Consider the following 15,682-nt stretch of genomic DNA (forward strand, 5'->3'; position numbering starts at 1 on the left):
ATATAAATTATATATATATATTTTTATATATAAATTATATAAAAATAATAATAAAAAAATCATAAAAATATGATGGAATTACATGCAAGAGAGAAAGTGACTTTCAAATACAAGTAATAACTTTTCTTGAAACAAAAACCTACTTTGAAGTTGTATGACCTTTTCCAACCTAGAACTTGCACTCCTGAAACATTGCTTAGTTCTTTCTCATATGCTTGCTATACAATGATTTAAAGAATTTAAGAGTGAATGGCTGGCTGGTAATTTATGACTATACTGCTAAGCAACAACCAGCCCCCTACAATTTCTACACCTGGCTTAACATGGATACACTAATTCTGTATTGGAAATGCAAATTAAGCTATTTTGTGTTTGGCATGAAATGTAAATTAGAGGTTTTCTACCTGAAAGAAATTTAATTTAATAAGTGAAAATTATATGTATAAATCAACACTTCCAGAAATAGGTCTCACTTGGGATTCAGGTTTTTACAAAGTCTTACTAGGATTATAGTGTTCCTGTCTGAAGAGGGCTTTTCTCTTGTTTAATTAGTGCTAGGATTAGGACAAGTCTTTCTTCTTCAACATTTTATATATGTAGTGAAATTATACAAAAATGTCATGTCTAAAACTCTGTGTGGCTGGCATGACATAACCTTGTATACATACCCAAAAAAGAACATTTGATACGTAACACAATTATTTACCTATTTCTTATTCATGTCTTGAATAATATTTGGTAGTGTCTTGCTGAACATGTTTAAAGGTTTTCTCATTATTGAATATATTTCACACCTGAAAAATATGTAAAACGTCTATTTTCGTAGTCTCCTCTAGAAGAAAACACCAATAGTTTTATGTAATGGAAGCATTTAATTGCCTTATCTCTATATAACTAGCATTATTTTGTACTAGATCTTACTGTTTGTACTGAAAAGATGATGATCTGTATCTTAGTCTGAAGTCTTACGCCTAACTGCCCTCTTGTGTGCAACCTGTTTTGACATGGCTGCAGAGCATCATATGAATATTAAGAACAGACTGATAAATCCTCAGGTTTTGGAACTAGGGATCTAAGATCACAAATTCTTAGCTCTTGCCATGTATGCATCAAGCTCTCCAACATTAGCTTAGAAAATGAGAATGTTTAACAATTTGACGGACTTGGCACTTCACTGGGCCCAAGTCACACCCTGGGCATGAAGGCTACCACCCTGTTATTCTTCATTTAACTATGCTGTTGTAGGATAAAATTAAAATGCATGTCAACTACATTTAGTTGCATAAGCAACTAAAAGCATACATAGCAAAAATAAATTTAATTTTCACTGTAACATTAGAACTAAACAAAGAGATTCAGACAAAAAAAATCACATTCTATACTTTATTTAAAAGTGTGCAAAAGATTCCTTAAATAACAAGTGTTCATCTTAATAAAATAAGTTTGGAGGTAGAACAACATTTCAAGTTCTCTTTTTCCCCTCCAGATGTTTACTATAAAACCACTTTTACTTAATTTTTTCTTTCTAGAAAAGGGTAAAAACATGATACATACTTTAGGCCTTGCTACATCAAATCTGAAAAGACTGGGAAGAGGTTTAAATTGTACCTTGATAAAAATCCCCACCAGGAGAAAGATATTCATTCAGTCAACAACTTTTATTGACTGAACACTGTTATGAGTTTGGCCCTGAAGCATTCGCCCAACTTGTCCTGCAGGTCTCACAGTGGTAGAACCAGAAGAATGGAGCACAGTTCGAGGATATTTAGCAGCAGTGGCTTGGGATATGGTTTGCTGAAAAGTAATCAGATACATCAAAACACTCAATGGCAAAAAAAAAAATTTGCATTAAAATAGCTGTAAGTGAACTGTAGTTTAAGCAGGAAGATTTGCAATCCAGCAAACTGAAATACACTTCTCAAAAAAAAAAAACCCAAAAAAGCGGGTTACTTTAACAGAATGAGTAACCTTTTTTCTTTCCTTATCTGTAGTATACTTTTTAGAACATAAAGTGCTGAACTTCTAATTAACTAGGTACCCGGAGCTTTTATCACCTAGATCTTATTTCAGGGTTGGTTTGTTTGTTTTTTTACCAAATTGTTCAGAATTTTCCTCTGTAGTGCTAATTTAATCATGCCAACATTCCTTTTGAAGTTCAGTATTTGCTATGAGGAAGTCTCTGAAAGGTCTCTGGTCTCTGAAAGGAAAAGGTTTGCATTTATTTAGCAACAATGAATTTTGTCCCTAAAAAAATACCTTACTGCAATAAACAGTAGTCATTCTGGTTTTAATTAAGGTAAACTCTCTCCCCTGTCAGATTAATTCAAGAGAAATACTTCAATCCAATTGATTTCCCCTTAGGCGTTTATTTGCAGAAGGGAGTATATGGAACATATGCCTGGGACTGCAACGTTTATTACATTTTTCGAAGCCAGTTTTTGGTACGGTAGTTCAGGTACTTTACTTGTCACACTAGTCGCACAACCTGAATCCAGAAATTGTTCTTAATGAAGGAAGTCTCACACCAAACCTCTAAGGACATTCAATTTAAATATGAATTTCTGCTTAGGAGCCCAAATTCTCAAAAGCTATGTGCAGCCTGCCACAGGGCTCCCATTCAGTGCAGGAAATAAGTGAAAGCAGAACATCCCTCAGACAGAAGGTACCAGTATCTCCAGCTCAAATGAAAGGACTTGATGTAGCTCTGCTTGTTCTGGCAGTATCACTGAAGAGAAACTGGGCTTTCCGATAGCACAAAGGAAACTCAGATCCTACTTTACCGGTTAAAATATATATATATAAAAAAAAAAATCTTCAACTGTTTCATACACATCCAATCAAAACCATTTTTAGATTGGTCTAAAAGCATAGCAATTGTCTAGGCCATGTAGGCCGCTGTTTACAGTCTTCTTGTGTGTTGGTTTCATACCCTATTCATGCACTTACTTCAGTGGTTTTTGGTTTTTACAGGATAAATGGGGGGGTGGGAGGGGTAAGACTCAAAAATACAAGCAGCAGCCTTGATGAATTTGATTGCCTCTGGACAAGGGTTTTACTTTTTTCCCCAATAATTTGCTACGCCTAGGCTGTTGGTCAAGTCTGTATCTCTGCCACCTCTGGTTCCGTCACTCCTCCTGCTACATACCATGAAGTTTGTCTTTAAACTGTGGTTGCATGGTGATGACACTTGGTTGCCATACCAAGTGACCACTTCTATCAAGAGGACGAGCTGGCCAAGAAAGAGACAGCCAAGACTACTACACCTGTGAAACAATTCCTACAGAAACAAGACAAATAAATTGAAGTGGTGATATTTACTTCCTCTCCTCACTAGCAACCTCTACCAAGCTCACAGACAGTACTGCTTGTTATTTTAAACAGGACTCAGGTCTGAGCCTTGCCTAATACCTCTTCACGGTGGTCATTTTCCTCTAAACTACTACCAGACACGTTGTAATAAGAATACTGTTACAAGCATAATTCTGGCTTACCTGAGTGACTGGATGATGTTTTTCAACAATGATTGAACTCATGGGTGGAGCAACTCCCATCACTGCTAAACTACCACCAATTCTGGCCTTTTGTCCCATATCAGCTCGGCCTGTGATTCGAGCGGTGATTGTTCTTCCTGCCTTCTGTTGAGCAGATGTTATTACTTTCGCCATGGGCTGCAAATAAATTAAGTATTTGTTGGTAAAAAATGCTAAGCATAATATTTACAATGCTCTAGTATGTCTGGTTAGTTTTATCAGCCATGTGCCTAAACAGAACGTGGGATGTTGCAGGTAATCCAGTTATGTTATTTAGGACTGAATTTGCTCCATCTATTTGCAACCTGGTTTATTCCATCTTTTTCCACTCCAAGTATGAGATAGCGTTTCAAGCAAGTGACTTCTATCCTGAGGGGAGTAAGGCTGACTTGACAAAAACCAAGCAGCATGGATGGTTTAGCTTTGCTCACTGGCTGCATACTTGAGTGACAGCTGCAGGCACTTCCATCACCCTGGAAAGTGTTTCTAGCAATGACATCGCAGATATAAAAAAATCTTCTGTGCAGTAAAATGCTGCATCTTTCTCTGACAGCTGGTAGCAAACTGTATCACATGGCAAAAAGAAAGAGCAGCAATACAGAAGACAGTGGAGAAAAGTAAAAAGGACAGTTTAGCAACAAATACAGAAGAGGTAATGAGAGAGACATTTCAAACAGCAGGATGCTAGAGCAAAGCATATTCTTTCCAGAACAAAATAGTATCACATGAAACACTAATTGTTCTTGTTGCACTATGCTCAAGTGTATGTGTGCTCTTTTCTTCATTTTGTCACACTTCCCCCTCCCCACTCCAAAAATAATTTAAAATTGCTCCTATCATAAATGGGTTTCTGTAACATTAATGAGCGTTTGCAAGCTAGCGTCTTCATATAGCTATGTAAACTCTATGGCAGTTTCCTCAACTACATACTTGTGTTGCTCTCAAAAACACAGAAATAACAATACCCAAACTAATATTTGTTATAATTGTGCCTTAAAAAATTAGAAGTTAATTTTAACATGTTACCAGTTTCTGAGTGGACGCCCCACCAGATCCTGCAGCTGTGCTAGTGACGATTACTGGAGAATCAGAATCTAGCCTGGTCTGAGAAGTGCTTGCATGACCCAGGTGGGTAGAAAACTGTGAATGAAACCAGAGTTTACAAAGAATGAGTATAAGTTTGTAGAAAACACCGTTTTACTCTTTACCTAGTCCGTTTTTTGACTACTCCAACTACCTTTCTAAATTTAACTTCTTGGCAGATATTTTATCTCTATTTTTACTGGTTTTTGGCTAATTTAAAAATACTTGTCTAAAAATTGTAGAAACAGTGTGAATAACATTTGATACCAATCAGACTGAAAAATCAGGAAGACAGGCAAGCACACCTTCTCTATTCTAGCCTGTACTCAAGCGTGAAATTGTTTTACAGTGGCAATGTCTGCAGCATGACTCCAGGGCAGGTCCAGGACATCTAAGCTATTGGATAATGATCTGGCTAAGCTGACTTGACAGGACAATAAGCTGAGTTCCTGCAGTGTCTATATATGTTACACTTTTAAAAAAACGAGCTTCAAGTCAAGCCAGCTTTTCCTCTTTTCAGATTATATCAAGCTCAGGTTTTTTGCAAAACACTCCTGAACAGCTTTTTTTTCCAGAACGAACCTTAGAGAGCAAATTCTGCTTATTATAGTTACCTTGTCTTCATTAGTTTAACACATTTTCACTAAAATAAAAGACAGAGCTTAATGAAAATATAGCAGGTCACAGCAGCTGTGCCCAGTTACTTCATTTACACAATGCAGTCTGAACATACCTCATAGGTTTCTTTTTACACTTAGACGTCTGTCTTCAAATTCCTTCAATTCACAGGCTATGGAATTTACCTTTAAAAGGCTCCAACCAAGGAAGTTCATTTTTGTCACTAGCAAATACAGTTCTGTCCCAGCTACATGCTTACCATGTCTTCCAGCTGAAGAGTAGTTGCTGGTGGAGGTGGTGGTGAAGGTGGAGTACATTGTGAAGGAGGTAGCCTTCCTGCAACAATGGTACCATTATCATTTCTCCTACTTCCTACATCTATTATTAGAAACACAAAGTAATGGGATCAGCACATAATCTAGCAAACCCTAAGGGGAAAAAAAAAGAGATAAGTCACAGTAAAAATTTTACTGTTCCTTTGGGATTTCTGTATAATCTAATTAAAAGGATCAGCATGTTCCTTATAGATGTGTATATATGTATATACATACATAAGCATCCTGTATTTGACCCTTCTTTTCAGATGCTTGGAAATAGTATTTTCCAAGGGGTTTGTTTCTGTGTAATGCCTCAACACCCCTGTGGCACTTACTTGTCACATACTTGTAGTGCAAAGAACTGAGGTTCTCTGTACTGCTTGTCAATACTAAATCCAGTGTGCAAGAGCTGCTCATACGCTAAGGGCCAAAATCCAGTGTGGGTGGAGAGCAGTAAAACAGAAAGGCCATACTGGACTTCTGCAAGGGTATAAGATCTTTAAGGGGGCTCACTGTCAGTAAAATAAAATGGTATTTTAACTTTCCTGAGAATGTATTGCAATTTCAAGGAGCCATAGATCATGCTCAGCAGTATCTCATCTCCACATACAATGGCTGGACACCGCCGCATCCTGGCTGTAGGGGTGGGATGATCTATGGCGCCCTACAGCCCTCACCTCCCCCTGCCAGCTGGGTAAGCCTGAGTTCGCAAGCATCCTGGGGAGGTCAGATCTGCAAACCTAAGCCCAATATCTTTTCCAAGCAGTTTCAGCCTTTTCCTTTAGAATATAAACTTCCTTAAAGGAAGCAGAAAGAGGTCTTCTTATTTATTTCTTACTTCTGAAGCAGATGATGCTAGCAGCAGTTCCAGGACAAGGGAACTTTGCTCATTCCTAGGACTAGAGTGACACCATGTGGTAGCTGTGGGTTTTCTGGGTTTTGTTTTTACTCTTGATGTGAGCAGGAAAAATATAAGGAAAATAGTTCGAATCGGTGCAATACTCAAAGATTTCAAAAGTGAAAGTATGCCAGAATATGCATTTTGAACATATATACGTACGTACATAGACATTAAACTTATGCATAGACAAGACCAATGCATGGTTACAGACCAATCAGATCTGATCTATGTTACTTAAAAAAGCAGTCTTAAGTATTTTTAAGTAAAAAGTCATAAATTATTGTGGCTTCACTGTTCGTTTAACTACATAAAGAGGTTTAAAATAATCTCAAAATGATAATAATAATAACAACAGTAACAACAATAATTAATAATACCACCACCACCAACAACAATAGTAACAACAATAATTAATAACAATAATATCACCCCAACATCTGTCAGTAAATCAGCCAGAGATTTTAGACCATCAACATTGACTCCAAATGTTATGGACCCATTAAGGTTGTGATACTCGCAAACGATTAATAACCTAAATTATAATGTATACGTATGTTACTTGTATATTGGATGTATATTAAATATACATTATAATAACCTAATTATAAGAAATCTGTAAAGGCACCAAATTCTGCTTTTATTTCCAATGACAGTAGGTGGCACTGCAGTGCTCATATAAATATATAATCACTGATTGACTCTGGCACATGGAAGTTTTAATGTCCACAGATTACAAGACTAGAGAAATCACAATAACCATCTAATCTGATGTTTGAAGTCCCTGATGTTCTGTAAACTGTTCTGTTAGACCCGGGAAGAATGCAAACAAATGGTTGCACAACCATATTAAATAATTATGTAAGTAACTTCATTACAAGCACCGTCTGGCTGTAGCAAGAAAGAAATAGCGTGCCTGGGGCAGGGGAGAAGGTGGTACAAGAGGCAGTGGAAGAAGATGGCAGGCGTGGCACCAAAGACAACAGAGACTGTGAGATGTTACGAAGCCTAATGAGGACTACAGTGACCCCAGGAAATTAAAAAGCATGACACTGGACACCCGAAACAGCTGGGTACAGGCACCCCAGTGTTGTCCGGCACAGCAAAATCTCTAGGGATTGTGCCTGTGTAGAGTATCAGCACCTGCTTCATAGTAAAAAAATCAAGCAGAATGTTTGGTCCATGAATCCCAGGGGTGGTCGTGGCAGCTCTAGAGCTCCATTTTCTTCATTTCCTTCGTATTTACCCTCTTCTTTACAGGTTTACAGAAAAAATGCTTTCCTATTTCACACCGCTCAGTTACCCATTGTTATTTGGGAGACCCACTGTCTGTTGCATGGTTTTGGAAAACAATCAATTAATATAAGATACAGCTTCAAGAGAGAGTAGTTCTTAATTTATAAGACAGTGAAAAATAAAGCCCTGTAACTTTATTCCCAAAGTCAGTATCTCCAAGAAATCATTCATTCTTGATCTTCCCCAAATACTGATCCTATGTTTTTACCAGCACACAGCTACTGCACTTAACCAATGTCATGTTCTAGTTTCCTAAGCAACTCCACAAATACAGGCTTAGACAGCTGCTCAGATAAGCATCCTCTTAGACCTTCTTCAGGTTTTTATTTCCTCTTCAGACCTACATCTTTGGGCAGAAATTTCTCTGAAGTAGTTCACAAACTTCTGGTATAAGATCGTTAAGTTTAGCAACTGAAGTTACTTGTCTAAGGCCATGAACAACTGCTGCCAGTACAGCTCGTTGTTAAGCCACGTGTACAGCTGTGACACTCCTGCTGGCACAGCTATTTTCTCTTTAATATAACTGCTGCATCAGCATGATTATGCTCCGACTGCTATAGACTGTCTCACTCTGGGGGCGATTTCATTGCATCAGTAAGGGTGCGCAGCTCTTTCCTGTGCAGCTGCACAAGTTTTATGAGTGTGCTGCTGATATAATTACACCAGTGTTTCCTGTTCTGGCACAGAACTCCCAACTAGATACAGAACCTAGGAGATTTAGTTGCCCTTTTTGCATTAAAAGGCAAGATTAAGAAAGAAGGGAGAGCTGTCTGGGAAAAGCAGATTCATCGCACACTAAGAATCCAGAGAACAGAGAAGGGTTATACAGAAATTTCTCCTCATGCCCCCATAACCTGGGTGCTGACAGAATTCTGGATAATCCTCCACAGTATTTTAAGAAGTGTGCCATCCCTGGCTTCTTGTTCTGCCTACAGTTGCAGGTTACCACCCTCACAGCAAGGTGGCATGAGGAGAACGTGCTCCACCTTTCAACTACAGCATTACAAATTTCAGCATCACAGTATTTCTCAACATATTCAACAGGACTTTTTAAAGCAATAAGAGTTTGATAAACTCTGTAATGTCACAAGTCCTCATATTAAATTTAAAAAAAAAAAAAAAAAAAAGAGAAAAGGCAGAATCCTTTACAACAAACAAAAAAATCCAACCAAATAAACCCAACAACCCCACCCCCCACCAGATTAGAGCTGCTTTTTATACTGACCAGGATCTGTCCTACTGTCCTTGCCCTGAAACATGGTCATTGCTTCCAGATTCAAAGCACATACACCACGCATAAAGGCTTTCTTCATGGTGTCTTCATACTGTTCTCTTTCACTCTGCAGTCGCAGAATCTCAGCCTTTGTCTGTTCCAAAGTAGCAGTTAGCTACAAAAGAGAAGGAAACAGCTGTCTTACACTTCTGAATGCAAACTACAAACATATTCCTCTATTAGCTTTAACAGTCCCTTACACCATGTTTACAAAGATACACATTTTCACTCAAAATCTCTGTTTCTCTTAGAAATCTCTGTTTCACCAGAGATTAAGAGCTACTTGTCATTTCTTTGTACTACTGCACATTATTTGTACTAGAGCATACCAAAGACAACAGCGCATTCGAAAGGACTGTCAGACCCTACTGAACCAGCTAAGCAGAAATTTCTCTTGCAAGTTTTTGTCTTTGAGAAGTTAGGCATCTGGCACAAGCTAGATTTCTGCAGGAACATGCATTCACTGTTCCCAGAAAACTATTTAAGCATACGGTGAATTGTCTCTCTTTTCTAGCGACTGTAAAAACCCTAAAAATGCTGCTAAAAGACAGACCAAGTTACCTTTGTAACTCACTACTTACTATTTTTGTGCTGGTAAGCCACAGTTGGTAAGCCTATTCTTAACATTCTAGATTCTTAAAATTCTAGATTTCTTGTTAAAATATACAGCTTTAAAAATGTGTATTATAAATCTTTATGTGTGCACCAAATGCACGCAGTAACTTCACCTTAAGCTCTGAAAATTCTTTAGAAGCTTGAAGGCAAAACTATATTTAAATTCAGCCTTTAACAGAGTAGCCATTATAAGAAAAAAAATTGTACTCATCATGAGTACAATCATGACCATAATAATGGTCTTTTATTTCCATTATCTTCTTCAATAAGACCTCAAAATGCATAGCCAGTATTAACAGTGTGCTCTTTGAAAACAAGTATCATCCCTATTGGTGGGCAAATAGAGGTTTGTCTCATTTCAGGAGGAGTCCAATTTACTTCATCTGTACGTGCAGATCACCAACATTTCACATCATATACAGAGGGGAAAAAAAAAAAAAAAAATCACATCTGGAAACCATAGTAGAGATCTTAGTTCTCCTCAGATCTTCTTGAGTACTTGCAAGCCCTGTTCTGCTGGAAAGTCCTCATGTTTTTCAAATTTTCTGAGAAAGATACTTTGGAGGGATGGGGGCTGGGGGAGTGAAGGAGAGAAAGAATGGAAAAAAAGAAGCCTTATTTTACCTCTGCAATTTTGGCTTCATAATCATTGGTGAGCTGAACACAGACATCTTCTGCCCTTAACTGACAGGCTTTTGCTACTTTTTCTTTCCATTTTTCTTCACTAAGGGAGCGCCATGCAGCCCATACTTTCTTCATCAAAGCTGTTCGGAATTGTCTGTCTGCTATTCTATTTGCGTATTCCTTAGGAAACAAACATAACCACATCATATGCAAGTTCAGGTTTCTTAAAAATTTTAAGTACTCAAGAGCGTGGATGATTGTTTTATAACTTATTACACAGACCACCGCAGGAATGCCTAAACTGAGTTATACATGCTGCAGTGAAGTGGTACACAAACAGTGTCAGCAGCTCAATGTTTCTACCCGCACATGTCACAGAGCATTACTGTCCCCAGTATGAGAAACCAAATTCGCAAACTCCTAGGTTACATAGAACAGTGTTTCATGGTTTTACTCTTAGCTTAATGACACTTAAGCAACAACTTCACATATAGGGTGTAACCATGCATGTGTGAAGCCATTTAGTGGATATGTGGCACATTTTGATTCACTGCAGGAACCGTGTAAAACCTGCCGTCGCAAAGATTGCAGATGATTAGCATAAACCATCTATCTTTTTAATAAATTTAGACTTCAGGATGCTTTAAAAAGTCCTTTAAGACAATTCTATTATTCTAATCTATTCCAAAATAGTCACCAGACAGTATACTTCAGCATTGAATTATTTTTTCAGAAATTAATTAGAAAAAAATAAAAAGAGCTGAGTAAAAACCAGACTGAAATTATTACTAAATTCTAAAATGAGAGGGAAGGAAAACACAAAAAGGCTATCCCTCTCGGCAAATCAGCAGAGTTTTAGATAGCATCAATGAACTTGAGTCTAGCCAGGAATCTGTATCAATGAACAAAGATCCCCATTACAGTTTCTCCTTTTATCAACCTGGAATGGGAAAGGTTTGCAGTCTTGACATAGGATCCTTCTTTTCTGTCATCCTTCACTTAGTATACTGTTTACTGTTAGATGACTGACATAAGGCCCAACATTTTGTGTGCAACTAGCTCTTAGCTACTTCAGGTTTTGGCAACACAAGACAAAGAAAAGAGGGCAGCTGAAATTTTAATTGTGAAAGTGTCTTCCCCAAAAAAGGTGATACTGTGTTCAAACATAATGCGTTTGAAATTTAGATAGAAATTCCCTTAGCACCTACTGCTAAATGCAGATACTGTAAACTATGGTGATTTGCTGTGAGCTGATCACATAACTGGAACAATATAAGACAAGTACAGGTTTGATTTTTTCCCTATCCCAAAGATTATTCTGATGGCAGTGTTCTTTTTAGAACTGATGTTTTCAAACTTTTATTTGACATTGTCAAACACATCAAAATAGAAACACTGTCATTTCTTCAAACTGTAACAGGAACTGCAGCAACTCTGACCCTTTTGAGTTCAGAGGTTTCGTTTTCATGGCATTTTTATTCCGTGCACATACCTCTTGTTTGGCTTTAATGTGCTGAATCCGCCACAGCGAAAACTTTCTCATCAACTCTACTCTCTCCTTTTGCCTCTCCAGTGCTTGGGTCAAGTTAGTAATCACCTGCAAAAATATTTATTAACACTATTCCAATAGCTATGATCTTTGTAGGGTCAAATAGAATGTACTTTATGCATCAGTTATTTTTCCACTTAAAGCACCTGCTTTTAACAGACACTTTTGACTGAATCTTCCCCTTATTCCAATCAAGCAGGAAACAATAATCAGAATTCAAATCAAAAGTAAAATTCCTGTGGCTTCAACACTCAGGCTACGCCACTTAAACACTTTCAATGCGTAGCTTTAAGAAAAGTTCAACTGACTTATTTCATCCTGCATCTGCAGGCTTCTGTGCTACTTCCTTATACTTAAATGTTACTGTAGCATAAGGTCAGAAGAATCGCTTATTTCAAAGACAATTTTGATAAGTAGGAAAATCTGTATTTTTAAGTTTGTTTTAATTATTAATTAACTGAAGTATAAAGAAACAATTTATCTGCAGAAAGCTTATTCAGTTGTCTGATCAGAACAAACAAGCTAAGTTAAGAACTAGAAAAATCTGATTAAAAATTGTTATTCTCTTTAAAAGTTCTCATGAAAGATAGCATATAGGCCTATAGCAATCAAAACATTTGAGAGGCAAGATGGCCTACTGGACAGAGAATGCAGCTAGGGACTTTTATCACCAATCTGTAAATACGTTTTAATTTCTTTACAGAAACAGCTGAGGTTCCCTGAATAAAACATTAGGCCATACGTGATGCAAATTGGGTACACCAAATCACTGAGTATTTCTCTATATTTTTGCCTAACTTCTTAAGCTAGGTTCTGCCATCAGTCACATCTGAGCAACTCCAGTGGGCAATAGTCGCTAATCTTGGGACTCCTGTGAGTAACAGTTGTCATTTTAACTACTGCATAAAAATTGAGAAGAACAATATTCTATGATGTTATATGTCAACATATTTTAATATGTTATGTTGCATGTGTTACGTGCAATAATTATTGAACATACATCAATGAAATGAATGATACTTAACATAAAATTTACCCTTAAATCAACAAAGTTATCAAGCAAATAGTACAAAACTCCTATTTCATTTCAGTACAGAATTTCATACAAACGGTTTCAGTCAATCTTCAGAATGTTTAATGAAATATTACTAGGCATAAGCTTGGTTTCTTTAAGGTGTTCAAAATCTCAAAGTCAAAACCAAATATAGGGCAATTTGATACATATAAAGTAATTTAAAGCTGATCCATCTCTAGAGTTTTAAGAATGAGTTCTTCATAATACTGTATTAATAAATCTAGTATAAGCTACTTTGCTTAAATATGACTCATTTTAACTTTTGCAGTTTCAGAATAACTGAAAAGTCTCAGCTATACAAGTAACGATTTATCTAAAATTAGATGTAAGTTTGCATAAATTATGCACGAATCAATAAGAAAATAGAAAGCAAAGGAAATGAATATAATAAATTAATTACTTTTGTTGAAAAAGTGTCATATACTAACATTAACCATCAAGTTTTGATGCTGCATACCTGTTGATACACACCAGAAGTCTTAGCCTAAATCCATGTTTGTTAATCAGTACATTTTTGCCACTAAAAAGCATTTGTGATATTTACAATATGAAAAAAAAATCTACAGTATTCATAACATTTGTAAGGCTGATGCAGTTTGGGTTATGGCCATGCCAGAACACAGCAGTTTTGATAACTATGGCGTGATACGTGGAAGCATTACCACCTGCCATTAAGATGGTGGCAATAATAATTTTCTACTGAAAACAAATTTTTTTTAATAGAGCTATAAAATTGACTGAAAAAAATAATTTCTTAGGTGGCAGAAAACCCCCACTGGTTTCAAAGTATCATTGAGAATCATGACACATTAAACCTGGCTGACATACAATAATATACAACAGAATTAAATATGTTTGAATGGTATACACTGAAATAACTATGGGTCTGCACATATGTACTATTTAAATGATATTACACTAGTCCTGTTTTTGTAATGTTACAATATTTATATTTGCTTGGTCTGTAAAATTAGACTGTTTCCCAGACAGACACAGAATATCATCTTCCTCCATATTTCAAGTCCTTCAATGGATGTTTTTTAAAAAATGGTGAATAGGAATTTAAAACCCCAAACTCCATTAAGTGTTCTCAAGTACAAGGTTAAAAATTCAGGATAGCAATAAGACAACTGAATTACGTTATGTGATTGCAGGGCTGCCAAAATTTTATATTGACCTCCACAGTTCTAGTTAATTTTGGAATTGTTGATATTGTTGATAGCAGAAAAGCATAACTAGGAGGCCTCAAATGTACAATCCTAAGAATTTGTACAAATGTATAATTCCTAAGAATTGTAAACCAGACTCTTTGACATTTAGGAGACTGCTGCCCATTTAAAATTCAAGAAAACCAATCCAATAATTGAAAACTTAAAGGCTTTTAAAGTGTAAAAGCTAACAGACTCATCTAAGTCAGTGTGATCTTCATGAAATAAATAAGGAACAATAAATCCTAGATTTAAGAAGCAAACAAGGTGAAATATGTACATACAACACGTTAAGTTTCCATTGTTAGTATGGACAACATTATCAGCAAAAATGATTCTTTTTCTACTATGAAGTCTAAACATACTATTTACTTCTCTATGTCACTTGCTGCAAGAAACACTTTGTTCAAAGTGATGGACCCAAAAATTCAGTGTGGATATTTTTAAAAGAGAAACTGTTGAATTATGAAATTGAACTACTACCTCATCTTTTCTGCCAATAGAAATCTCATAAGTATGTAGCAACTCCTTCAGGTTTTCCATCTCATTGCTCAATTGTCTCACATGTGCAGTGTGTTTGTCTTTTTCTTGTTGCATTTGAAGCTTGTGATGTTCAATCAAACTAAGCTTCCATTTTCTCAATTCAGTCAGAACATTTGTCTGCAAAGTTAAAGGGGTGACAGTAGAGGAATTAGTAAAATTATTGCCTCCTCCCTAATCTTTTAATCTTAAAACACTTAGCACTTAAGGACACAGGAATATTTAGAGTGATGCCTTCATTACACAGGCTGTTTATATCTATAAATACTACCAGACATAATGAACTATTGAATGATAATAACTGAACATCCTTAGTGGATTCTAGTACTTATATGCAATACGCAACAACTAAAACAATCAAAAAGAAAACTACCATTTCCCAGTGCGATCACACTGCAACTTCCACTGCACTCTTGCTTATTCTACAACACATTGACATCTGATTTTTAAGGATTCCATACAAAATAAATACCTTAAGACTTCCACTCCAGAGATCAAGTATGTTTTCTATTTGAGTTACTTTTTCATCGGGTAAAGTTAATTCTGTCACTACAGTTTCCTTGACTTCTCTTGGACCGCGTGTGGACCCTTGTGAAGAAGTTTCTTCTGAAAGAGCAGGGCAAAGTCGTTCCATATTGGCCTCAGAAGGCTCCTTCACTGATATTAAGACTAAAAATGAAACAGAGAATAAGCATCGATACTCTGGAAAGGCTAACTGGTCTGCATTCTGGATAGAAGTCAGAAGCCAGGCATTAAAAAGAAAAAAACAACAAAACCCTAAAACATTTATGCCATCAGAAACCTTTCCCACGTAAAACAAACAACCCAATTCACATATATGTTTCCAAGATACAAGTATATTTAAACCAACAGTCCTATTGTAATGTTAGTCAAATCAAAACTACCACTCCCTTAAAGAACACAATCTTTTAATGTCATTTCATTTTAAAGAGGATGCTTACAGCAAGTATCAAAAAAGTAGCATTGCCAGAAACAGAAAGCATATCTCTTAGTAAAGACTTTGTCAATTAACATCTCAGGTAAAAAAATCTAAAA

General features: G+C 36.4%; 1 protein-coding gene across 1 annotated transcript in view; it reads right to left on the bottom strand.

The window, feature by feature from the left end:
• Positions 1 to 1,371: 1,371 nt before the first annotated feature.
• Positions 1,372 to 15,682, bottom strand: part of POC5 (POC5 centriolar protein) — a 30,244-nt gene continuing 15,933 nt past the window's right edge. Inside the window, 9 exon segments of the mRNA XM_075741189.1 lie at positions 1,372 to 1,794; positions 3,492 to 3,668; positions 4,557 to 4,670; positions 5,491 to 5,609; positions 8,968 to 9,130; positions 10,255 to 10,434; positions 11,747 to 11,851; positions 14,570 to 14,746; positions 15,099 to 15,295. Of these exon segments, the coding sequence (XP_075597304.1) occupies positions 1,645 to 1,794; positions 3,492 to 3,668; positions 4,557 to 4,670; positions 5,491 to 5,609; positions 8,968 to 9,130; positions 10,255 to 10,434; positions 11,747 to 11,851; positions 14,570 to 14,746; positions 15,099 to 15,295 (1,382 nt within the window). The 3' untranslated portion in view covers positions 1,372 to 1,644.

The sequence above is a fragment of the Balearica regulorum genome, chromosome Z (assembly GCF_011004875.1).
Source record: "Balearica regulorum gibbericeps isolate bBalReg1 chromosome Z, bBalReg1.pri, whole genome shotgun sequence".
In the NCBI taxonomy this organism is placed as follows: Eukaryota; Metazoa; Chordata; class Aves; order Gruiformes; family Gruidae; genus Balearica; species Balearica regulorum.